Source organism: Calliphora vicina, chromosome 1 (genome assembly GCF_958450345.1).
Source record: "Calliphora vicina chromosome 1, idCalVici1.1, whole genome shotgun sequence".
Lineage (NCBI taxonomy): Eukaryota > Metazoa > Arthropoda > Insecta > Diptera > Calliphoridae > Calliphora > Calliphora vicina.
The window spans coordinates 109,611,444-109,637,169 of record NC_088780.1 but is presented as its reverse complement, the minus strand read 5'-3'; the positions used below and the strand labels follow the sequence as shown (position 1 = coordinate 109,637,169).

Here is a 25,726-nt window from a genome sequence, read left to right as displayed (position 1 = left end):
TAAATGTTCATTTGAAAAACCCCAAATAAATAATAATAAGCGGTGTATTATTGCCGAGCTATAATAGAAAAACTGTAAAAAAACTTTTCACTTTCTTTTTTTTAAAAAAAAAAGTTCTAACTTGTTTTCTTTGTAGTTTCGTCAGTTTTTAATTCCCGGGAATCCCGACTAAAAATCCCGGGAATCGGGTAGTGAAAAATTGCCAAAATTCCCGGGATAAAAACCCTAATATTTGCACAAGTTCTTGTATTCATTTGCATAAATCGTAATGCCTGAAACTTATATATATAATTTTATTCTAATGAAAATTAATCTAAATGCTCATATTAATGTATGATTTTTCCGCGTTTAATAAAGTGCGCATCTTTTATTAGGTTACTTACATATGTAATAATCAAATTTTATATCTTTGAATTTTGCTGTTTCTTAATATTTGCGCCTTGAAATTTATGTATAATTTGTAATATTCCTAGTTTGATTGAATTTTAATTAAATAAAATATTGTTTATTATTACAACTTGCCTATAAGTAAAAGTTAACTTTAAGGGTACCCTTTTCTATTACTTATAGTTAACTTTTACTATTTCGAACTTATAGGCATGTTGTAACAATGGCCTTTAGTGTACTAAAAAATAAATACATATGTACAGTGCAATTTCGACAACCAGGACGCATATAGTTTTAGGGTCTGTAGAATTATCGTGTTGTCCGGACTATAGTTACCGGGTCCATTATAGGTATTCGAAATAAATTATTTTATCTTCTCCTTATTTTTTAATCACAAATAGAATAGGGAAAATAGTATTTTCGACTTTGTAAAATATCACACTTTTTCTTTAAAGTTAGTGTTTTGTGTGTGATTTATTATTTAAAAAAATGGCATTTGGTAGTAATGACAGTGCAAAATGTGAATCAATGTGTGAATAACAAGACATTCGATGTTAAAACTGTAAAACAGCATTTAATTTTTGTTCTTGCATAAAAAAAATGAAACCGGATTGTGATAAAAATTTAAATTGTCCGAAATGTAAAACCTTCCGAATTATTAGAGTAACTGAACTGGCGCATTTCCGGAGTATCGAAGTTGTACTGTACTTACATATTTTTACATTAAGATAAAATAACGGCTTTTAATATTTAAATTTATTGCATATCTAAAATAACGTTATTAAGCTTATAAGCTTATATTTTAGTTTTATCTAAAAAGCTTTACAGTTTAAAAAAATGTATGTTATAAATAAAACAGTATTGGAAGCTTTTAGCTGCTGTTCATATTTCCCACTGTTTTTATATAGATGCCTCAAAGTATGCTATACTTAATATCTTAGACACAATATAATAATTTTAAACAACCCAGTATAATGTAAATGAATACACCGAAGAGGGTTCATTAAGAACAACAAATCTATATGCAGTGGTAGCCAGCTAATTAGGCACAAAATTGTTTGCTTAAATCCATGTGATTTTCAATTCATTTTTCATATATATATGCAAAAGGACTGTTTTAACACACAAGTGTGTTTTATTCAGCTGTGTCAATTCATACATATTCACCACGAACACAACTTGGCCAACATTTTTGTAACATATTTTGTCGTTCGTTGGTAATTGCATCAGTAGAGAACGGCCGGACCGATTTAGACAAATTTTTTTTTAAATGTTTGTCATAGCCCAACTTAGTTTTATACGGAATGAAAAATTAACCACGCCCACTTTTTTCGATTTATATAATTTTTTGTTTAAATGATCATAGTAATCCAATTAAAGTTTTTACTGAAAGAAAAATTGACCACGCCAATTTTTTTTCGATATATCTAAAATCTAGGACGCTTGGACCGATTTAACTAATTTTTTTTAATGTTCGCAATACATAGTCCGCAAAAGTTTTTACATAAATAAAAATTGTCCACGTCCACTAATACGGTCACTTATTAAATAATACATCTGCAAAATACATCGGTCAGTGACCAATTATATTTCAGACCAAAATTCGATTACTTATATGTATAATAACTCACAATAACTTAAATCGATAATAACTTGGCCAATAAGCGATTAAAATATCTAAATTCGCTAATAACTTGGCCAATAAGCGTTTAATCAAGAAAATAAGCTCGATCTGTGATCACTTATATTTCTGACCAAAAATCGATATTTTTATATAAAAACTCAAAATATCTAAATTCACTAATAACTTGGCCAATAAGCGTTTAATAAAGAAAAGGAGCTCGATTATTTATAGCGTTTAATCTAGAAAGGGAGATCGATCTGTGCGTTTAATCAAGAAAAGGAGCTCGGCTGTGATCAATCATATTTCTGACAAAAAATCGATTACTTATATAAAAAGTCAAAATATGTACATTGATTTACATCAGTGGGGCCTCTAAAAAAGGTGTCATCAGTTTTTGGTTAACAGCTAATTCTGACTTTGTGATGAGGCTTAACGTTATATGGCAATAATATAGCTAAGAGTCCGCCAAATACATTTTGTTAACATTTTTTTTCCAAAAAATAGCTTTTTCGTTCACTTTTGTTGAAAAAATATAGTAAGAAAATTTTTTTTTACTTTTTTTAGAATAATCTCCAGGGTCTCCTAATTTTTCACTAACAATGTTTAGCAAATTTGTAGCTACAGTAAAGTTGAACAACTCTTGAGAACATATCAATGCATTCTGAACGTGTCTAGTCACTCTAAATAGCACATAAAGATCACTTTGTACCTTAACAATTTTCGTTTTTACTATTTTTTGACGCTAAAACAAAGATTTTTTGTTAAAATAGAATGATCAAGTCCACACTTCTATGTTTTGCTGTATTATTTACTCGGCTGAGGTGTTCGGAATGGGGATCAGTGGGTGGACCCTCAATGTCACACATTAAAAAAAATCGCCAAAAACCCATTTATGATCCGAATGAGCTGAAATTTAAAATATTGATAGTCCTTGAGAAGGCTTTTATCTGTAGGTTATCTCTTTTAGTTCAAGAGATATTTAGTTTTAATTTTTTTTTTTTAAATTTTGCTCGATCTTTTTTTCGTATTTTATATATGATGGGCCTACGAAAGGTCGAAATTTGTCTTTTATATATGACGTATATTTGCGATAAAATTTTAAAGAAAATAAAACAAACCTGATAACATTTATTTCGTCCCTATAAAATGTTAGACGCATCCAAAGTTGAAGCATCTTTTTATATATTTGAACTCTGTATGCGTGTGTTTTTTAAGTTTTTTCCCAAAAAAGTCCCCATATTTTTTCTGTTATAAAAAAGTAATTTTCTTCGGGACTATATACATTTTGTTATGATCTGCAAAGAGAACTTAAGGCAAACGCGTATAAAGTAAAATTTTACTAACTTAAGCGGACATTGTACCCCCAGCTCTTTCCAAACTTTGCCAATTTTGAAAAAAAAATTAGGTTTGAGTAAAAAATTCTAAAAACGCAAAGCACCGATCCTCAAAAACTCGTCATATATGTATAGCCCTATATGTTTTTTATATGCATACAAAACGTTTTTAATATCATACTGTAAATATCGTCAAAGTGGGCTATTTTCTAAAAAAAACTCAGTTTTTGGAACCAATTTTCCACGTTTTAGGAATTTCTGTGTGAAAACAAATAATGGAAACATCAGTGATGCCATTGACTTAAGAACATTTAGATCTATATTACTTCCAAATTTTATTGTGATGTCTGTAATTGTTCAAATTTTACATTAATTCAAAGTTTTTATTTTTCTTGATGGAAAATCACCCGGATCATACCGATATTGATTTGCCCATTCTTCGTTATTCCAGCACAATAGGGAAGTATACACTCGAACATATATTTTTAACAAAAAATTTTTGTTTTAGAGTCAAAAAATAGTAAAAAAAACTAAAATTTTTAAGCTTCAAAGTGATTTCACAAGAGTTATTCAGATTTACCGCAGCTACAACTTTGCTAAATATTAGTGAATAATTAGGAGTCCCTGGAAGTTATTCTAAAAAAAGTAAAAAAAAATTTTCTTCCTAAATTTTTTCAACAAAAGTGCACGAAAAAGCTATTTTTTGGAAAACAATTTTAACAAAATTTATTTGGCGGACTCTTAGCTATATTATTGCCATATAAAGTTAAGCCGTATCACAAAGTCTGAATTGGCTGTTAACCAAAAACTGATGACACCTTTTTTAGAGGCCCCACTAATTTTCAGAAACTTTGGGGGCCCATAAAAAAAAATTAGTCACCAAAATGTATAGGGTTTTACTACCCTTTGGTAGTACAGTCGAACCTTTACTGTCATGATCTTGTGTTTTTCCAAAAGTCTTCATTTGTTGCATAGTGTTATCATTCAACAATACGTTTTTTTATTTTTAACTTCAAACCGCTTCTCTCAAATTCACAAATCGAACACAGGCAATTTTTTTAATTTGGACAGGACAACGTCTGTCGGGTCAGCTAGTATCTAATAATTATATTTTAATTATTTAAACACTTGAGATCTGACCAATATTTTTTTTTTAACTTTTCTTACTACATTTACAACACTGTTGTCCAATTCACTATCGGTGTCGTAAAGTTGTATGTCATAAATATTTTTCAAAACAAAACATGAATAAAAAAAATTACGACATACAACGATACAACTCTACGACACCGATTCTAAATTGGACATACATATGTGTTTGTTCCAAAGTACTGTATTTTATTCTGACTGTCCATCTGACTGTTAATGTTTTGTTTTGAAAATTAGGAAAATAAATCAAATCAAAAACAAATTTACGCAAAATTTCCTTCCGAAATTTAAAAACAATTATAACACGACTAATTATTGCTAATATCAATAATTTATTAATAGGCAAGTCAAAATACGTGTACATTAGAGCATACCAGCTTACGAGAAAAAATAAAGAGCTCCGTACACCCCCTAATATAAAGTATTTCTGCAAAACAGTTAAGAAATTTTTTTTGCCTTTTTAAATTTTTCGTTATATCTTTGGCATTCTGTTTTGCTCTAAGGGCCATTGACCTTTAGTATCCCGTTCTAGTATTTATCCACTAGATATCTGTTCCTACCACCCTAACGTACCACCGTAATGTCAGAAATTTAAAGCTCGCAAGAAATTATTAAACTTTTGCTAATCTTAGAGCAAAATATTGGTCTTCTCGAGATAAAAATATTGATTTATCATACTTTAAGATTCGATTGTAAATGGCAAAGATATACAGCCCAATTATGAATAAAAATTAATCGGGAATTTGTTCCCTTTTTCCATTTTTCCTATTAAAATTCAATGGAAAAAAACTGCCGGGGAATTTTTTATTCATAATTGGGCTGATAACAAAAAAAATCAAAAAGGCGACCCATACGTTCAAAAATTTCGTAACTGCCATGCAGAAATACTTTATATTAGGGGTGTATGGCTATTTTTTTTGGGTACGGTCTAGTGTACATGAAGCCTTAAAGCTAAATAGTAAAAAAAGAAATGTGAGTTTGCTGTTGTTAATAAATAAGAGAAACAATTAAACAGCATTGATTTTGCCAAGGCGAATTTATATAAGGTGACGACAGAACTAACACAAATACAACATGTACAAAAACAACAGGTACTTTGTTTTTGTTAAAAGATAAGTGAACAGTCCACAACAAACACAAGTGAATGACAGTTCACTTGTCTAAACAACTAAATAAAAAAATAATCAGCTGTTATTCTAACGTCACCTTCTATAAATTCGCATTGGATTTTGGTCCGGTTTTAGTGAGAGTTGTTATAAAAGACAAATAGGAAGAAAAAATAATTTAATATTTTAAACTTTAAAATTTAAAGTCACTTAAAAAAAATATTTTCAAGGTGTTTATTTTTGTATTTTACTGTTGTTTTTTTATTTTCTGTATAATCTGTGAAGAACTATAACTGAGAGTCTTCAAACTTTATACGAATCAATTTCTTATCACTGCATGAAGTTCAACCAAAAATTGGACGGATCGGAAGAGGTGGTGAGTTCACATACAAAGTAAATAAATATTTTGAGAACTCTAATTGCAAGATTGTTCAAGCTTTGTCCGAATGCCTCTTTTATCATTTTAGTAGTTTCGTCTAAATTTTTTCGGGACTGAATTAGAGGGCGTAAATATTTAATTTCGAATATCTGGAGAACTGTAATTGTAAAAGTATTTCAACTTTGTATTAATCAATTTATTACCATTCTACGGAGTTTAGATAAAAACGGATTCATTCCAAAGTTTAGATAAAAAATAGCTAGAAAATTGTAATTTCGATATTATTTAAGCTTTGTCTGAAAAAATGTGTGGGATCAGAACAGTGGTATTGTTTCCCTCATACCAAGTTAGGTAGTTACAGCCATAACTAAAGCACCCCCTTAGTGAATTTCATATTATATTTTCTTTTATAAAAACAAAATTTAAAATTTCGATTATATGTATGTATGTATATTATTTTCATTTGTTAATATATTTATTATTGATAAACAAATACTTTTAAAGTTAATATTTCTTTGTTTTGAATACCACAAGCACATCTCTTAGGCATAGAAGATATTAAGTTTTGTATGGTGTCTTGCAATATTCTTTCCCAGGCTATTTTAACGGCTTGAAATAAATCGTGAAAATTGTCGATCCTTATTTCGGAAATTTTCACGTTTTATTTTCATATTAACAATGTCCCTCAAGTTTTCAAAAGGATTGAGATTGTGAAATGAAAAACTTGAACAGTACTGTCTTCCATTTGGACACTCTAGTCGATGTGGGCTTTGGCAAACTCCAGTCTAGCTTTCTTGTTCTTAGCTGATATAAAGGTTTTTTTATTGGTAGTTGGCTGAATAATCCGGTTTCTGCTGCTCTTCTACGGATTGTTCTTTCGCTAACACATAATCTTGAACTTGTTCGTACTTGACTTGCTGATGGTGGAGGATCTTTTTGTATTGTTCTTATGATCAAGGAATCATAATATCGTGTTTTTTTCGCGGACGTTAAGCTAATAAAATATATACAAATTACAATTCAAAAAAGCATTTTTATATCAAAAAAAATATGTTTTGAAAAAATCTATATATGATTATCAAGTAATCTGTATATGATTATCAATTTTATTTTACTACGATAGGTATAGCGAAGCGCACCGGGTTATGCTAGTCTAACATAATTGGTCAATTCACAAGGTCTCTTATCATGTCATATTGTCATAATGTCCTAATATTTCACAATGGTTTTTATTGCTTTTCAAGCAAAAAATTTCCTAAAATTATACTACTCTGTATGCTATATTTATTGTGTTATCGTAACCAACCAGCAGAGACCTGCGCCGAATGCCTAAGAGTCGGTTAAGCCGAGCCGCCGAGTCGTGATATATTAGGACATTATGACAATATGACTGATAAGAGACCTTGTGAATTGACCAAATATATCAAACCTGTAAAATGTTTTGGATCAAACTATGCATATGTACATTACAACTTTATTCGGGCTTACCACTATACATATTTCGTAAACAATAATATTTAAATGCATGAATCTAGCAATGTTAAATTTACCACTCTTATTTTCATTTCATATTAAATATATTAAACTCAATTTAATCACGATTATATTAAATCAATATTAAACTTCTATTATTTTCAGGGACCATTAAAAGGTTATCTATATTATCTTTTTGTGAAATTCCGATTCAAAATCATCATCTGGAAATACCAGCGAATATCTAATATCCTGTAAAACTGACAAGTACATGATCAGTGCAATTATTGGTAAAAAAGAAATAATTTATATTTTATATGTAGAGGAAATTTTAAAATTATGTGTCAATGATTTCCATCAGTTAAAATTTAAAAAAAGAAACCTATGTATATATATTAAATATAAAAACAACACACGAAATTATAACTATTTTAATCGTAATTAATATACGTACTTGGAAATAAGAATAGATATCCACTTTTAATTTCAATAAATTTATCTTTATTACAATAAAATATATCCTTTGTCTTCTTTATCTTTATATATATTGGAAAATGATTTAATCTTTTCAACAGCAGTCTCAAAATTATCCCTAAATTCTTTGATTTCTGTAAAGAAAAATATATAGATATAAATAACATGTACATACGTAAGTATTTAGTAACATAAAAATATTTTACCAATTCTGTAGCCACAAACTTTAATCGATTTCAAACGCCTTGGAAATTTTCGATGATTAATTATATATTTTAGAAATGAGTGATCGCTGTGAAGGAATCTATTATAACGTATCATAATTATTAATTTTGGATTATTGCGCAGTAGATTAAACCAGAAGTCTTGAACAATTTTAAAATAACTATTTAAGGATATATTCAAGAATGACAAATTGATTTTCTTATCTTCGAATTCCATTAGTTCTTGATCGTAAATATCATAGTCAATTAAGTAGTCATCGTATTCATCATAGCTATCTGGACCTTCAAGTTTTGTGAGTGTAAAGTGTCTTAACGTGGGATGCTTTAAAATTATCATAATTTTTGAGAATTTTATTTTTCGGCCGACTCTTAAAGTTAGTTTCTCCAAAGAGGTCAGGCTGTACAAATTATTAATTAACAATGATGATGGCTCCGTAATTAATGTTCTTAGTTTAGCGCAACTTGTAGCCACATAAATAGGAACTTGAGCAAAATTGTCATGCCATGTTAATGAGGCTAAATTGTTCAAATTCTGACCATCATTTATATCAAATAGTTTCTTTAGATGGTTTCGTTGACAATTGACAACGAGCACATTTTCCAAAGTTGTTGCCACATGAAAGTACTCAAATATTCCTATATATTCGGTATCCAATATAGAAAATGACCTTAGTTTCATTTTACTTAATAAAGCTATCAAGTCGCGCCAAATCAAACCCGAACAATTCTCCAAAACCAAAGTATTTAAGGTGGAAATAGTGGCAAGGCTACTGATTTCAAAATTTTGTAATTTCAAATATTCTAATTGACTACAAGTTTTAGTAAGTTTTTTGAAGAATTCTTCATTAATTGAGATCAAAGCCCATGATTCCATAACTAATTTCTTTAGGCTTTTGAAATTACTTAAAATTAAGTTGTTGAATTTTCTAAAAATACGTTGAGACCGAAAATATCCTATTGTTAGTTCTTCACATGAATTTGTAAGTCCTAAAGCCTTTTTTGTTGTTGTACCAACAACTTCATTATCATCTTCATCAATTAGAGCAAAATTTCTTATTTTTATTACCAACTGTATCATATTTAATTTGCCTAATATTTTATTCAAATCGTAAAATAAATCTTTATCTACAGTATCAAAAACTGTAATTTCAAAATATTTTAATCCAGTCATATTTTGTAGAGTGGTAATTTTTATATCTTCTCCTACTACCAGAGTCCTTTCATTGCTGTTAAAGCAGTTGTCCAAACATATTTTCTCCAACTTGCTGCAATTTCTATTCAAAAGTCTTAAATCTTGTTCAGTAATGATAACATGTTGAAAACTTATTGCAGTAAGATTTATAAATCGATGTCGATTATCAAATGTCACTCCGAATTCTGCAGGATTAAAAATAAAAGAAGTACTTTTCATCACATCATTTTCATCGTCGATACGTTTATAATTTATCGTTGGTGAGTATAAAACTAACATTTTTATGTTATTAACTATTAATTGCAGAAAAGTGTCCACATCTCTTCGATTTAATATGGTCTTGTCCTCCTTAACGCATTCAAAGCCAACTTCTTCGTTTTCTGCATCATTATTGGCTGTATTATTTGTTAGCAACATTCCGAAATGTTGAGACATTTTACACACTTCTAAATTTTTGTATTTGTTTTTCCATATGAAATCCACTATAACTGTACGAAACTGTGTACAGACTTTAGTTAACTTTAACAACTCCTCCAAGTTCAAATATTGAAAAATTTCGTATAATACATCAACGTTTGATACAACTTTTTCCATTTTTATTTAAAAAAAACTATTGAAAACCTAATTACACAATAAGAAAACAATTTCCTAATGTTTATATTTACAACATGCAGTCAGCTGGCCAAGCGATCTGATGAGATTTTAATGGGATGCCACTATAATAAAATCATTTCAGTTGCATTGTACAAATGTCACTGTGCAATAATCCATACGAAAAAAAACGTTGCACAAAAGAATTTTTAAAAGAATTTTTCGGACAACAACCAAACTATCTGACTCTACACAACAAAAATGTTCATGAAATCTGTGCTGATTTATGGTTCATATATTTTGGACAAATTTACTTTACATGCAATATGGAGGCTAACTTTTAGCTTTTTCTCAAATTTCATAACTTTCAAGAAAATACTTTTTAAACGTTTTTCATTAAGCACGCTTGCAAATGTCTTCGCCTGGAGTATTTCTATTAAAATAAAAACTGTGAGGCCATATCGAAAACAATTTCAGATGTTATTTTCACATTTCAATTAATACCACGATTGGTTGCAAAATTTGACAATGTGGTACAAAACAAGATAAGCAATATGCTGGAAAATAAACATATTGGTTAGCCAACAAGCAACAAATAATAAGCGTGTTTAGCAAATAACAGCTAATATTATTAAGAAGGCGTAGCAGTGGGCGGAACCCGAGGAAACAGTTGTAAAGCAGTCTGTCTTCTGGGTTTGACATTTCAGAACTTGGAAATAAACACGTTTAGGCGTTTTTAATTGAGCTTAATTATATTTGTACTAGCAAATGATTTTAAGCCATTGCAAATATCTCCTCCATTATTAGGCGTATTAAAATTAAACATGGTAAGGAGGTAGAGAAAGAGATATGCAATAACCCTGAGTGGTCAAAATTTGTATTCGTCGACAATGAAAAATAATACAAGCGTGTACAATAAAAAATAGCTTAACTCTTGAAGAAGGCGTGGCAGTGGGCGGTCTCCAATACAAAAGCTTGTAGTCGACTTCCCACTCTATCGATCAGCAAAAACCTTTTTCAAAAATCTCCATTAGTTTTTGAGCTATTAAACTTATAATATTCTTGTCATTCAAAATTTACTTACTACTAAATTCTGTTCACCTATTACTTCCAGAAAATTTGACAAAAAATTTAAATTGTTTTGCTTACCGAAACAATGTTCACATTTCAATAGATAACATTGACTGGAGAGGCTGTATTTTAATGAAATTTGTCATTGAGGTCGAATAGGAAGTAAGCAATAATCGTGGCGGGTAAAGTTTCAAGTTGATCCACAAGCTTAAAATCTATAAGCGTGTATAGCAAATAAGGGCTGTTTTAAATAAGTAGGCATGGCAGTGGGCGGGAAACGACCATACAGTCGGAAAGCTGACTTTCTGCTCTTTAAAACACTATTAATATGTTTCAAAAATATTTTCGAATAAGGGATATTTTAAATAAGTAGGCGTGGCAGTGGTCGGAAAACGACCATACAGTTGGAAAGCTGACTTTCTGCTCTTTTAAACACTACAAAAATCTTTCGAAAGTATCTTCTTGTTTTCAATTTACAGAACTTGGAAAAAATACCTTTCGAGCATTTTCTATTAAGCTTGTTGAAATATTCCCTATTTTCACATTTCAATGAATACCTTAGCCGGTAATTGAGGTATTTTATAGAAATTTGACATAGAAATAGAATAAGGAGTGAGCAATAACCCTGAATGGCAAAGTTTTAAGATTTTCCACAAGCTTAAAATCTATGAGCGTGTATAGCAAATAAGGGCTTTTTTAAATATGTAGGCGTGACAGTGGGCGGGAAACGACCATACAGTTGGAAAACTGACTTTCTGCTCTTTATAACACAATTAATATATTTTAAAAATATTTTCTGGTTTTACAATTACAGTACTTGGAAGAAAATACGTTTCGATCCTTTTTTATTAAGCTTGCTGATGTTTTTGCTAGCAAACGATTTTAGTTCCTGGCGAATATCTCCTCCATCATTAGCCGTATTAAAATAAAATTTGGCAGGGAGGTAGAGAAAGAGATATGCAATAACCCTGAGTGGTCAAAATTTGTATTCGTCGACAATGAAAAATAATACAAGCGTGTACGATAAAAAATAGCTTAACTCTTGAAGAAGGCGTGGCCGTGGGCGGTCTCCAATACAAATGCTTTTTAGCCGACTTCCCACTCTATCGATCAGCAAAACCCTTTTTCAAATATCTCAATTAGTTTCAGAGCTATTAAAGTTTGAATATTCTTGTCATTCAAAATTTACCTACTACTGAATTCTGTTCACCTATTACTCTCAGTAAATTTGCAGAAAAATATTAGATTTCTTTTTTTGCTTACCGAAACTACTTTCACATTTCAATAGATAACATAGCCGGGAATGACAGTAGTTTAATAAAATTTGGCATGGAGGTAGAATAGGAAGTGTGCAATAATCCTGGATGGCAAATTTTTTAGTTGGTCCACAAGCTTAAAATCTATAAGCGTGTGTAGCAAATAAGGTCTATTTTAAATAAGTAGGCGTGGCAGTGGTCGGAAAACTACCATACAGTTCGAAAGCTGATTTTCTGCTCTTCTAAACACTGTAAACATCTTTCGAAAACATCTTCTTGTCTTTAAATTACAGAACTTGGAAGAAACCTTTCGAGCGTTTTCTATTAAGCTGTTGAAGTATTTCCTATTTTCACATTTCAATGAATAACTTAGCCGGTAATTGCGGTATTTTATTGGAATTTGACACAGAAATAGAATAGGGAGTGAGCAATAACCCTGGATGGCAAAGTTTTAAGATTTTCCACAAGCTTAAAATCTATGAGCGTGTATAGCAAATAAGGGCTGTTTTAAATAAGTAGGCGTGGCAGTGGGCGGGAAACTACCATACAGTTGGAAAGCTGACTTTGTGATCTTTAAAACACTATTAATATGTTTCAAAAATATTTTCAGGTTTTAAAATTACAGAACTTGGAAGAAAATACGTTTCGATCCTTTTGTATTAAGCTTGCTGGTGTTTTTGCTAGCAAACGATTTTAGTACCTGGCAAATATCTCCTCCATCATTAGTCGTATTAAAATAAAACTTGGCAAGGAGGTAGAGAAAAAGATATGCAATAACACTGAGTGGTCAAAATTTGTCGACAATGAAAAATAATACAAGCGTGTACAATTAAAAACAGCTTAACTCTTGAAGAAGGCGTGGCAGTGGGCGGTCTCCAATACAAAAGCTTTGTAGCCAACTTCCCACTCTATCGATCAGCAAAACCCTTTTTCAAATATCTCAATTAGTTTCTGAGCTATTAAAGTTTGAATATTCTTGTCATTCAAAATTTACTTACTACTGAATTCTGTTCACCTATTACTCCCAATAAATTTGCCAAAAAAAAATTAGATTTCTTTTTTTGCTTACCGAAACTACTTTCAAATTTCAATAGATAACATAGCCGGGAATAAGGGTAAATTAAAGAAATTTGACATGGATGTAGAATAAGAAGTGGGCAATAATCCTGGATGGAAAATTTTTTAGTTGTTCCACAAGCTTAAAATGTATAAGCGTGTGTAGCAAATAAGGGCTGTTTTAAATAAGTAGGCGTGACAATGGTTGAAAAACAACCATGCAGTTGGAAAGCTGAATTTCTGCTCTTTTAAACAATACAAAAAACTTTCGAAAATATATTCTTGTTTTCAATTTACAGAGCTTGGTAAAAATACCTTTCGAGCGTTTTATATTAAGCTTGTTGAAATATTTCCTATTTTCACATTTCAATGAATACCTTAGCCGGTAATTGCGGTATTTTATTGAAATCTGACATAGAAATAGAATAGGGAGTGAGCAATAACCCTGGATGGCAAAGTTTTAAGTTTGTCCATGAGCTTAAATTCTATAAGCGTGTATAGCAAATAAGGGCTGTTTTAAATAAGTAAACGTGGCAGTGGGCGGGAAACGACCATACAGTTGGAAAGCTGACTTTCTGCTCTTTGAAACACTATTAATATATTTCAAAAATATTTTCGGGTTTTAAAATTACAGTACTTGGAAGAAAATACGTTTCGATCCTTTTTTGTTAAGCTTGCTGATGTTTTTGCTAGCAAACGATTTTAGTTTCTGGCGAATATCTTCGCCATCATTAACCGTATTAAAATAAAATTTGGCAAGGAGGTATGGAAGGAGATATGCAATAACCCTGAGTGGTCAAAATTTGTATTCGTCGACAATGAATAATAATACAAGCGTGTATAATAAAAATTAGCTTAACTCTTGAAGAAGGCGTGGAGTGGGCGGTCTCCAATACAAAAGCTTTGTAGCCGACTTCCCACTCTATCGATCAGCAAAACCCTTTTTCAAATATCTCAATTAGTTTCTGAGCTATTAAAGTTTGAATATTCTTGTCATTCAAAATTCACCTACTACTGAATTCTGTTCACCTATTACTCCCAATAAATTTGCCAAAAAAAAATTAGAATTATTTTTTTGCTTACCGAAACTACTTTCACATTTCAATAGATAACATAGTCGGGAATGACAGTCGTTTAATGAAATTTTGCAAGTGCGCAATAATCCTGGATGGCAAATTTTTTAGTTGGTCCACAAGCTTAAAATCTATAAGCGTGTGTAGCAAATAAGGTCTATTTTAAATAAGTAGGCGTGGCAGTGGTCAATGAATAACTTAGCCGGTAATTGCGTTATTTTATTGAAATTTGACACAGAAATAGAATAGGGAGTGAGCAATAACCCTGGATGGCAAAGTTTTAAGATTTTCCACAAGCTTAAAATTTATAAGCGTGTATAGCAAATAAGGGCTGTTTTAAATAAGTAGGCGTGGCAATGGGCGGGAAACGACCATACAGTTGGAAAGCTGACTTTGTGCTCTTTAAAACACTATTAATATATTTCAAAAATATTTTCGGGTTTTAAAATTACAGTACTTGGAAGAAAATACGTTTCGATCCTTTTTTGTTAAGCTTGCTGATGTTTTTGCTAGCAAACGATTTTAGTTTCTGGCGAATATCTTCGCCATCATTAGCCGTATTAAAATAAAACTTGGCAAGGAGGTAGAGAAAAAGATATGCAATAACACTGAGTGGTCAAAATTTGTATTCGTCGACAATGAAAAATAATACAAGCGTGTACAATAAGAAATAACTTAACTCTTGAAGAAGGCGTGGCAGTGGGCGGTCTATAATACAAAAGCTTTGTAGCCGACTTCCCACTCTATCGATCAGCAAAACCCTTTTTCAAATATCTCAATTAGTTTCTGAGCTATTAAAGTTTGAATATTCTTGTCAGTCAAAATTTACTTACTACTGAATTCTGTTCACCTATTACTCCCAATAAATTTGCCAAAAAAATTAGATTTCTTTTTTTGCTTACCGAAACTACTTTCACATTTCAATAGATAACATAGCCGGGAATGACAGTAGTTTAATGAAATTTGGCATGGAGGTAGAATGGGAAGTGGGCAACAATCCTGGATGGCAAATTTTTTAGTTGGTCCACAAGCTTAAAATGTATAAGCGTGTGTAGCAAATAAGGGATATTTTAAATAAGTAGGCGTGGCTTTCTGCTCTTTTAAACACTACAAAAATCTTTCGAAAATATATTCTTGTTCTCAATTTACAGAACTTGGAAAAAATACCTTTCAAGCGTTTTCTATTAAGCTTGTTGAAATATTTCCTATTTTATATTTCAATGAATATCTTAGCCGGTAATTGCGGTATTTTATTGAAATTTGACATATAAATAGAATAGGGAGTGAGCAATAACCCTGGATGGCAAAGTTTTAAGTTTGTCCATGAGCTTAAAATCTATAAGCGTGTATAGCAAATAAGGGCTGTTTTAAATAAGTAGGCGTGACAGTGGGCGGAAACGACCATACAGTTGGAAAGCTGACTTTCTGCTCTTTATAACACAATTAATATATTTTAAAAATATTTTCTGGTTTTAAAATTACAGAACTTGGAAGAAAATACGTTTCGATCCTTTTTTATTAAGCTTGCTGATGTTTTTGCTAGCAAATGATTTTAGTACCTGGCGAATATCTCCTCCATCATTAGCCGTATTAAAATTAAATTGGGCAGGGAGGTAGAGAAAGAGATATGCAATAACCCTGAGTGGTCAAAATTTGTATTCGTCGACAATGAAAAATAATACAAGCGTGTACGATAAAAAATAGCATAACTCTTGAAGAAGGCGTGGCCGTGGGCGGTCTCCAATACAAATGCTTTTTAGCCGACTTCCCACTCTATCGATCAGCAAAACCCTTTTTCAAATATCTCAATTAGTTTCAGAGCTATTAAATTTTGAATATTCTTGTCAGTCAAAATTTACTTACTACTGAATTCTGTTCACCTATTACTCCCAATAAATTTGCCAAAAAAAATTAGATTTCTTTTTTTGCTTACCGAAACCACTTTCAAATTTCAATAGATAACATAGCCGGGAATGAGGGTAAATTAAAGAAATTTGACATGGATGTAGAATAAGAAGTGGGCAATAATCCTGGATGGAAAATTTTTTAGTTGGTCCACAAGCTTAAAATGTATAAGCGTGTGTAGCAAATAAGGGCTGTTTTAAATAAGTAGGCGTGGCAGTGGTTGGAAAACAACCGTGCAGTTGGAAAGCTGACCTTCTGCTCTTTTAAACAATACAAAAAACTTTCGAAAATATATTCTTGTTTTCAATTTACAGAGCTTGGTAAAAATACCTTTCGAGCGTTTTCTATTAAGCTTGTTGAAATATTTCCTATTTTCACATTTCAATGAATACCTTAGCCGGTAATTGCGGTATTTTATTGAAATCTGACATAGAAATAGAATAGGGAGTGAGCAATAACCCTGGATGGCAAAGTTTTAAGTTTGTCCATGAGCTTAAATTCTATAAGCGTGTATAGCAAATAAGGGCTGTTTTAAATAAGTTAACGTGGCAGTGGGCGGGAAACGACCATACAGTTGGAAAGCTGACTTTCTGCTCTTTATAACACAATTAATATATTTTCTGGTTTTAAAATTACAGAACTTGGAAGAAAATACGTTTCGATCCTTTTTTGTTAAGCTTGCTGATGTTTTTGCTAGCAAACGATTTTAGTTTCTGGCGAATATCTTCGCCATCATTAGCCGTATTAAAATAAAATTTGGCAAGGAGGTATGGAAGGAGATATGCAATAACCCTGAAAATTTGTATTCGTCGACAATGAATAATAATACAAGCGTGTATAATAAAAATTAGCTTAACTCTTGAAGAAGGCGTGGCAGTGGGCGGTCTCCAATACAAAAGCTTTGTAGCCGACTTCCCACTCTATCGATCAGCAAAACCCTTTTTCAAATATCTCAATTAGTTTCTGAGCTATTAAAGTTTGAATATTCTTGTCATTCAAAATTTACCTACTACTGAATTCTGTTCACCTATTACTCCCAGTAAATTTGCCAAAAAATTAGATTTCTTTTTTTGCTTACCGAAACTACTTTCACATTTCATAGCCGGGAATGACGGTAATTTAATGAAATTTGGCATGGAGGTAGAATAGGAAGTGGGCAATAATCCTGGATGGCAAATTTTTTAGTTGGTCCACAAGCTTAAGTAAGTAATAAGTAAGCTTGGCAGTTGGAGGAAAGTGACCAAATAGTTGTAAAGCTGACGTCTTGCTCTTTCAAACACTGTAAAAATGATTAAAAAATATCGTTCGGTTTGCTGATGTTTCGTCTATTTTCACATTTCAATGGATAACTTGGCGGTATTTTAATGAAATTTGACATGAAGGTGGAATAGGGAGTGAGCAATAATCCTTTATGTCAAAGACGTAGATTGGTCTACAAGCTCAAATATATAAGCGTGTATAGAAAATAACAGCTCTTAGAAATAAGTACGCGATGCAGTGGGCGGAAACCTGCCCAGCAGTTATAATGCCGACTTGTAATGTAATGCTAGAGTTTTACAAACAACAGTCATGTTATCTTGTTTTAAATATATTTCTTTTTATTTGTTTAAGGGCTTTTGTTTAACATTTAATGTGATGTTAATATTTTTGTTTCTGTTGTTTAAATGTTATATTTAATATGAAACCAATACAAGCTTTTTTAAGAGCTTTCATCCTTGATTACCATGTATGTGGTTATTTATTATTTAATTTAATTTGAAACTTAACAATACGGTTAGTAATATTTTACATAATTCATTATTAGTTTTATAATTATAGAGTTTTTGCTTTTAACTTAGATTTATAAACAAAAAATTTGACTAGTATTTAATTCCTTTACACAATTTACTCGTTTGCATATTTTAAATTTTCTTTGCTTTTGCTTTTAATTTTCCATTTCAAATTGCTTTCATTTTCAATTAAAAAATAATAATAATGTACATAATAAAAAATATATTTTTATAATTAATTTCATCATTAACTGATCGATAATAAAAAAGTTATAGTAAAATTAATTTTTATTTTAGTTTTATAAATTAAGTTAATTCCTTTTTTCTGTTTTTTTTTTGTGATATTTCAGTTACTGAGTATTTTTAAAGTATATAAATTGTTTGTTAGATTTTATTTTTAACTATATAATACAATTATATAAAAATTAACAAAGAAAATAATAATACAAAATTTATACAAAAATCTTAAAAAATAAAATATTTACAAAGTAAAATTCATTTTGTTGGTTGGTTGTTTTGTTTTCTAAACAATTATCAGTGATTAAAATGCTTTAGAGGGTTTTATATTTGTCTTATATAAATAAAATTTTAAATTCCTGGTCCATTTATACATACATATATATATAACAGTTATTGTATAACATTTAAGGGTTTTCTATTTATGTATATAACACTTTAAGTTTTTAACATTTAACATTTGTATATGGGTTATAAATATTTTTTATCAAATAAAAAAATTGTTTGAGACTTTGATAAAAAATACAAAAAATAAACTTTTTGTAAAATCCAAAATATTAAAATTAAAATCAGTACTTTTGGTTTACTTTGTTGGTTTTGCAACATGCCACATTACAGTGTTCAGAAGCATGTTGTTGTAAGGTTTTGTGATGTTTTCTTTAAGATACTTTTAAGGATATTTGTTTGTAGGTAATATACTAGTAATTTACAATCCTGTTCTGCCAATTGTTGTATTTATTAGACTTTACTTTCCGGTCCTTCGGCAACATTTTTAAAAGCCAATCGTATTCTGGTTAAGAAATGTGATGATATATGACCATAACTTTTATTATACCATTCTGGAGTTTTACCCCTAGAAAAGCAAAGAAATATTTTTATAACAAAATCACTTTGAATAATGAAAATAATAGTTTTCTAAACTTACTTGACATCAACTCTTGCTAAATGCATAACCCTTGATCTACCACTACCACAGGGTTCAATGAGATAACGAGAGGCCAATACCACACCTCGTACAGCATTAAACATTGGCTTTGCCTTGGCATGATCTATAGAGGTTTCAACAATAACACAAGCTCCTCTAGGTAAATCAGTGCGCCAGGATCTATATAAAATAAATTTTATAATATTTTTATACAAAAAAGAAATGATTTTGAATTTACCTTAAAACACAAAAATCTGTGCACTGTTGGCAATCGATGGCATATTGGAAAATTTCCGTACAATCGTCAAATTTCTTAATAGTTTGACTTTGTAACAGATTGGGGTCCCAGGAGGCACGTTGACGTATAATGTAATCCAAAACGTCTTTTGGAGGACCCTCAATTTCCGTAATACATCGCCACAAACGTAAAGGATGACCATCGCCTACTTTTTTATAGGCAATTTCTACACTGGGATCTGCCAGAGAGGTAATTGAAATCCATCCTCGAGATCTATAACATTTTCATTATTATTTTTTCTTATTAAATAAATTAAGCAAAAACTTACTTTTCTCTACCCTCTTTAATGGTGGCACTGGTACTTTCATATAAATATCCCCGCCAGTTATGAAATTGCATGCCTTCTCCTAAGGCCTCCAAAGGCAAGGGTTTAGACTCTTCCATGTAACCAAATTTACATTTGCCGAGCTTTTCTTTGGGGGCTGTATAAATTTGCTTATAGTGTTCTATCATAAATGCTAGACATTCATGGGAAGCTTTGGCCTCAAACAGCTCCTTGGCATCGGGTACACCCGATCCTTTGCCCTTGCGTCTTGGGGAGGCGGTAACGGAATTACTACCCGTTGATATACTGTTATGGAATAGGGAGGGAGCTAAACATACAGCCAAGTTGTTGGCAGTCATTTGGTTGTATTGGGAATTGGCAGCGACTAATGTTAGAAATTCTAATAAGGCATATAGAATTTCACGATTTTCATCGGGCAACAAAAGGACGGCAGATTGTACAGAATCCAAACGGACTTCGGGAGGTAAATCTAAAATTATAATAAAATTTGTTTTAAATACAACCATATCATTATTGACTGATTAATAATCTATAAAATAGATCGCTTACGTTGAAATATGGCCGCAAACGTTTCCGACATTTTGGTGGTCAACAATGATTCGGGCAAATCTCTGAAATACTGCTTCAACATATCGGCCACATCATATGCCTGCTGCGTATCAAACACATCCATGCATTCTGCTGCAGATTCTGAGTATTCAATAAGTTCTTTTAACTTTAAGATTCTCGATTTGACACCACTCTTGCGGAAGAGACCTATTTGATCTAAAGCATTTAACTGTAACCAGCGGAAGGCAGCTCTTACGGCAATGGGCAATGTTTGACCCGTACGTTGAAGTATCAAAATTAATGGCACGCCAAATACTTTTTTATCTTTATAGTCGGGCATTTTTATTTTTTTGATAAATTTCGGCAACTCCCAATTCCAGCCAGAACGATGGGTGGGGCAATAGCGTTCCATGTAGCCGGTTAGAGTGACCAGGGCCAATTTACGTATCATTTGTAATTGACCTGCTGACATGGCAGCAAACAGTATGCCATGTTCATTGGAATGTGGATCATTCTTTTGTGAGAAACACTTACGGAATATCATGTGGGGCCGTTCTTCCAATTGGAAACTGTGCCATCTAACAACGGGGGTTCTGACATAGGAAAACAAATATTTTATTTTTTAAATATGTACATATATTTTAAAAGTTCAACAAGTTTACATACCTTTTAACACATTCACTAGGCTCTTCTGGCTTTGGTTCTTTTCTTGTAGTTGATCGAGATCTAAAACTGGCCGAACGTAAACCATCCCGTTTTTTGCCATCTCGTCCCAAATTTAAGGAACCTCCTCGTGATAATTTCTTAATTTTAACTTCAGTAGTATTGGAATTGGCATCTTTTATTAGTAATTTTCTACCCTGATGACATTCAGAATCCGAATGAGCGCCTATATCGTCTACTTTTCCCGTACGCTGCAAGAATCGGCGTGTCTTGGAAGGTGTCTTGCGTAAAGCCAATTTATTGGTAGTCGATGAAGACTCCTGACTATCACTATAGTACGAAGAGGAATCGTCCGATTTGCCTTCCTTCAAATATGGCATAGTGTTGGTAAAGAAATGCAATGGACTTGCTCTCATGGATCTGGGGGTGGTGGGTGTTCTCTTGGGGCTGCTGCGGTTGGGACTTAAGAAATTGTCACTCTGCGAGGGCACCTTAAGTTCATTACCAAATATGGGTCCCTTATTGAAACCATGCATCGGACTGACCGCAGACGGTGATGGTGGTGTTGAATATACACCATCCGGTTTACGTATACTTGTTCTCTGGCCCAATTGTGACAGATCTAAAGCTTGTCCGCTCAAAACTATACCCTGCCTTTTTCGTCTTCTAGATTTAATAGATTCTACCCTACGTAAAATCGCCTTGGCACCATCCTTTAATCTCTCGCTGCCCGTTCTTCGCAAAGGACTTGAATTAAGATCTGTGCTATCGTTCAGAGCAGGATCTGCCGAATCATCTGTAAAGGTGCCGGGTAAAGCTAATGTTAGTGCAGCTCCTGAAACATCATAGGAATCGTCCTCAAAACGATCGGGACTAGATTCTTTGGAGGATGATTCGGTTTTTTCGGCGGCTTGCAATTTTGCGGCAGGTGGTATTTCAAGACCCATTTCACCAATACGCGACCAGCGTCGTATATGTGGTTGGAATGTCCAGTTTTCGCTTAAAGCAAAATTTTCATCATCTGAGTCCTCTTTCTGGAAATTTAAATGAAATATTTTACATGTGAAAATTTATTAGTAAAGACAAAACAATTCAGAAGAAACAATTAGTAGTAATTTGTATAATACTTCTTTCTTATGACTTCAAATGCATCAAAAATGTTCATACATACTATGTATTTAAAAATTTTTAAAACAAAATTCATTAAATTGTCGTGTTTAATAAATTAATTTTCAAAATTATCTTGTCGTCATCGAAATTATTACATTAAAACTTAAAATTCAATGAATAAGAAGCAAAAAAGAAGACTAGACAAATTCACCGTTAAATTTTTCTATACTTTTGAATTGCAAATTGTTTCCTTTGTTACCCTTGAAGTATACTTCTTTTGCTGGTAGAAAAAACATACATATTCGTTTCAACTTCTTACCTGTGGCGTTTGAGTTTTATGAGATTGATCTACGCGCATATTGGCACAACGATTTAATATACACAAACGTCTGTACAGGGATTGTAATTGATCATTCTCCAAATTGGTATGATCTTTGGCAACATTTGTTAGGTCAATAGGGAATTGATGATCTGAAAAAAATAAACATAATTTTTATTACAAATGTTTTTAAATTAACTTAAAAGTTATTTGCCTGCCAATGTGACACCCAGTGCAGAACTGTCAAATCCTGCCTATAAAATATCTCATAACACCATCTTTATGAAGTATTAATGAATACATAACAATATGTTGACGCAAGAGTTTCCTCTGCGATACTATAAAAGCTATAGTCATTCTGGCAATATTGTGGTTTGGATGGTGCAACGTGTTTATCTTATTCCAACTTATGTTTAGATGTGATTGTGGTCCCAATGAAACCCTACATATTCAACTATCCAGCCAGCTCACTATGATTTAATAAATATATTCTTTCAAAAGTTATGTATCTTTATCAACAGACTTTTTTTTGGCCAGAATCAAATTATTCTATGCGAACAATTATTTCATACGATTCCACGCATTCAGTAATTTCAAAATTCAAAAAAAAAAACATCAAAATCAGACAAATTCTAGAAATTCTTTTATCTCAGCGAATTCTGTGACTCTTTAGAGCAAGGTTGGCTACCGTTACAGAAATAACGGTAATTTCCTTTACCGCTAAAATGTCGTTACCTTAATAATCGCAAATACAATATTCTATAAATAACACGGTGCTACGATGGAAAAAAACTTTGAAAACGATCCAGCGTGTGTTATAGGACTTGCTGAGTACATTACAAATTGTGTCAGAAAATTTCAGAAACACCTTTAAATTCAGAAGTTCTAAAAAAAGAATTTTTCAGTGATGTTCGTCAACTAGTCAGTATTTGTAGCTTAGTCAGTTTTTGTCCGAATTTAAATTTTTTAACGGGTTTGGAAAAAAAAACTGATTATGATTTAAAATGACGTGCATTTTTTGATACATTTGTAAGTTATAAGTAGGGGGCGGATTTTTATGCATTTATTATTGGAAAATATGCGCTTTAAAGAATATGCACTTGTATTTTTAAGCAGAATCATAAAATAATTAACGATAGATCGCGCAATGTCCACTTTTCAAATCGCGCAGTTAGGACTTTTCAAATTAAACCAAGAATTAAATAGTTAAAGTTTTATAATTATAATTGTTCTTCTGAGAAAACGATGGATATATTAATTATAACATCTTGGTATGAGTACTCGTTTAAAGCCACAATCTTCAGAGCATCTATCTTGCGACTTGCTTTTTAAAATCGCTAATATTTTGGGCGTCCTGTAAAATAGCATCCTACAATAATTTTCATCTCCTAATAACCTAGCAGTTAAGTAAGTAGTAAATGTATCATTATAGCCAGTAAATGTCTATTATGTCTGATCACTTGGCTGACTCCATTTGACACGTATGTGCTATTTGTAATGCAGTGAGAAGGCAAGTGGTTACTTTATACATCCCATGTAATCTAGCATAAAGACAATTGCCACTTATGCGTTTCTAAGTAATCAATAGTGTAGTAATTTAAACGTTAATTGTGTAGTGAATTTGTATCTAAGTAATCCAAAAGGGTCAATTGACCCTCTGCTTAGGACATGCACGTGTTAAAATAACTACTCACGTAGCTTGTTATGTAACTAGTTGTCACCCTAAATGGTAGGTAAAATCACTAGTTCAGGACAGTCTTCTAGAACTGCTGGGAAATGAATGTCAGGAGTGGTAACTCTGTATGTGAAATTACAAAATCTTTCGATAACGAAATCTCTTATATATAGAAATTGAAATGAAAACAAATGAATGTTTTCGATACATTTAATGAATTTTTGTTATATAAAAAATTCTAAACGTTTTTGAAGCAACATGTTTTGCATAGAGAAATGAAGAAAGCTTAATGTCAGTTTATCGATGTCGAAAGAATTTTGTTGACAACATTTAATGATTTTTCTGTAACAAATTCAACAAAAAAATAGTTTGTCAAGACAATATGTTGCCCATTGACGACAATAAATATTAAAAACTTGAATAATATGCATGTAAATATGCATTTTGAAGTTAAATATAACAAAATATGCATAATCGATAAAATATGCAAACATATATATGCCCTAACAAATCGATGCCAGTTCACAGCAAAATGTGCGATTCGGATATATAATTAGTCTACATTGTATTTAAACGTTCGAAAAAAACATGCATTTGCATATAAATCCGCCCCCTAATACTTATATTGTTTTTGTTAAGAATATCTAAAAAAAAACAAAATTTATAAATTTTTTGATTTTAGTCGTTTTTCATTGCTTATTTTGATATGAAAGCTTATAAAAATCTATTCCAATGTATAAATGAAATTTAGTTCTTAACAAAACATGGTTTTAATTATTAAAATCGAGTGAAAATTGTAAAAGTTATTCAACTTTTCATTAACACCATTTTTAGTATTTTCTGCCCCAGCGCATATGAATAAAAAAAAAACTGTACAAACAAATATTTTTGCAATTTTTAATTTACAAGGTCAATTTTTTCGACTAATGTCTCATTTTGTCTAAATAAAATTGTCTTTAAAACACTGTCCACAAAAAATAGATTTTCATAGAAAAAAATTAAAATAATGTTGAATGTAAAAAAAATACGAAAAAAATAAAAAAAAATATGGAATATACATACATTTTATGTAAACTTAATTCTTTGCCTCCCCATAATTGTTTAACATTTTGAAATCGATCTAAAAATGTGTGAGTTAGAGGCATTAAAGTACTATGACCTACCTTAAAACAGTTTTATCAAAGTAGCTCACCATTTTGAGGGTGTTTCAAAATCTTTGAAAACGGTTTTAGTATATCCTAACCTAGACATACAACCTCCATTAGTTCGCTTTTGAAGTTCTAACAAAAATAGTTATTTTGTAGCAGAGTGTAATTTAATGCAGGATGAAATTACAGTTATCATTAAAATACCGTTTTCAAAATAACAGCAAATACAGTTACCACTAATCTATCGTTACCGAAATAACTGCAATTACCGCTACCGTTACAGGAATCATGCAAATTAGTGTTAACCGTTTCGAATCGGTAGCCAACATTGCTTTAAGTGCATTTTTTTACAATAATATGGTTTAAGAGTTTGCATAAATTGTTTGTACGCAATTATCACATAATGTCTTTGAAAAGTCAAGTACAAAAATTAAAATGTTAACTTTTGGAATT

At 31.3% G+C, this 25,726-nt stretch overlaps 2 protein-coding genes across 3 annotated transcripts in view; both read right to left on the bottom strand.

The window, feature by feature from the left end:
* Nucleotides 1–7,956: 7,956 nt before the first annotated feature.
* Nucleotides 7,957–9,862, bottom strand: LOC135952074 (uncharacterized). The gene is made up of 2 exons (XM_065501874.1): nucleotides 8,133–9,862; nucleotides 7,957–8,060 (listed from the first exon to the last, which is right to left on the bottom strand). The coding sequence occupies exons 1-2, from the start codon at nucleotides 9,775–9,777 to the stop codon at nucleotides 7,957–7,959; spliced, it is 1,749 nt and encodes a 582-aa protein (XP_065357946.1). The 5' UTR covers nucleotides 9,778–9,862.
* An 8,004-nt stretch (nucleotides 9,863–17,866) lies between these two features.
* cv-c (crossveinless c) overlaps nucleotides 17,867–25,726 on the bottom strand; it is a 224,741-nt gene continuing 216,881 nt past the window's right edge. For both annotated transcript variants that reach the window (XM_065515477.1, XM_065515478.1), the window contains 7 exons: nucleotides 22,451–22,602; nucleotides 21,025–22,055; nucleotides 20,359–20,951; nucleotides 19,792–20,278; nucleotides 19,464–19,736; nucleotides 19,226–19,405; nucleotides 17,867–19,153 (listed from right to left, as the gene is read on the bottom strand). In XM_065515477.1, coding sequence (XP_065371549.1) covers nucleotides 19,039–19,153; nucleotides 19,226–19,405; nucleotides 19,464–19,736; nucleotides 19,792–20,278; nucleotides 20,359–20,951; nucleotides 21,025–22,055; nucleotides 22,451–22,602 — 2,831 coding nt within the window. In that variant the 3' untranslated portion in view covers nucleotides 17,867–19,038. The remainder of the gene's footprint in view (nucleotides 19,154–19,225; nucleotides 19,406–19,463; nucleotides 19,737–19,791; nucleotides 20,279–20,358; nucleotides 20,952–21,024; nucleotides 22,056–22,450; nucleotides 22,603–25,726) is intronic.

Coding starts and splice junctions, on each gene's coding strand:
- LOC135952074 (XM_065501874.1), bottom strand. CDS start 9,777: ATGTCTCAACATTTCGGAATGTTGCTAACAAATAATACAGCCAATAAT. Junction 8,061..8,132: donor AGTTTGTGGCTACAGAATTG/GTAAAATATTTT, acceptor TTTTCTTTACAG/AAATCAAAGAATTTAGGGAT.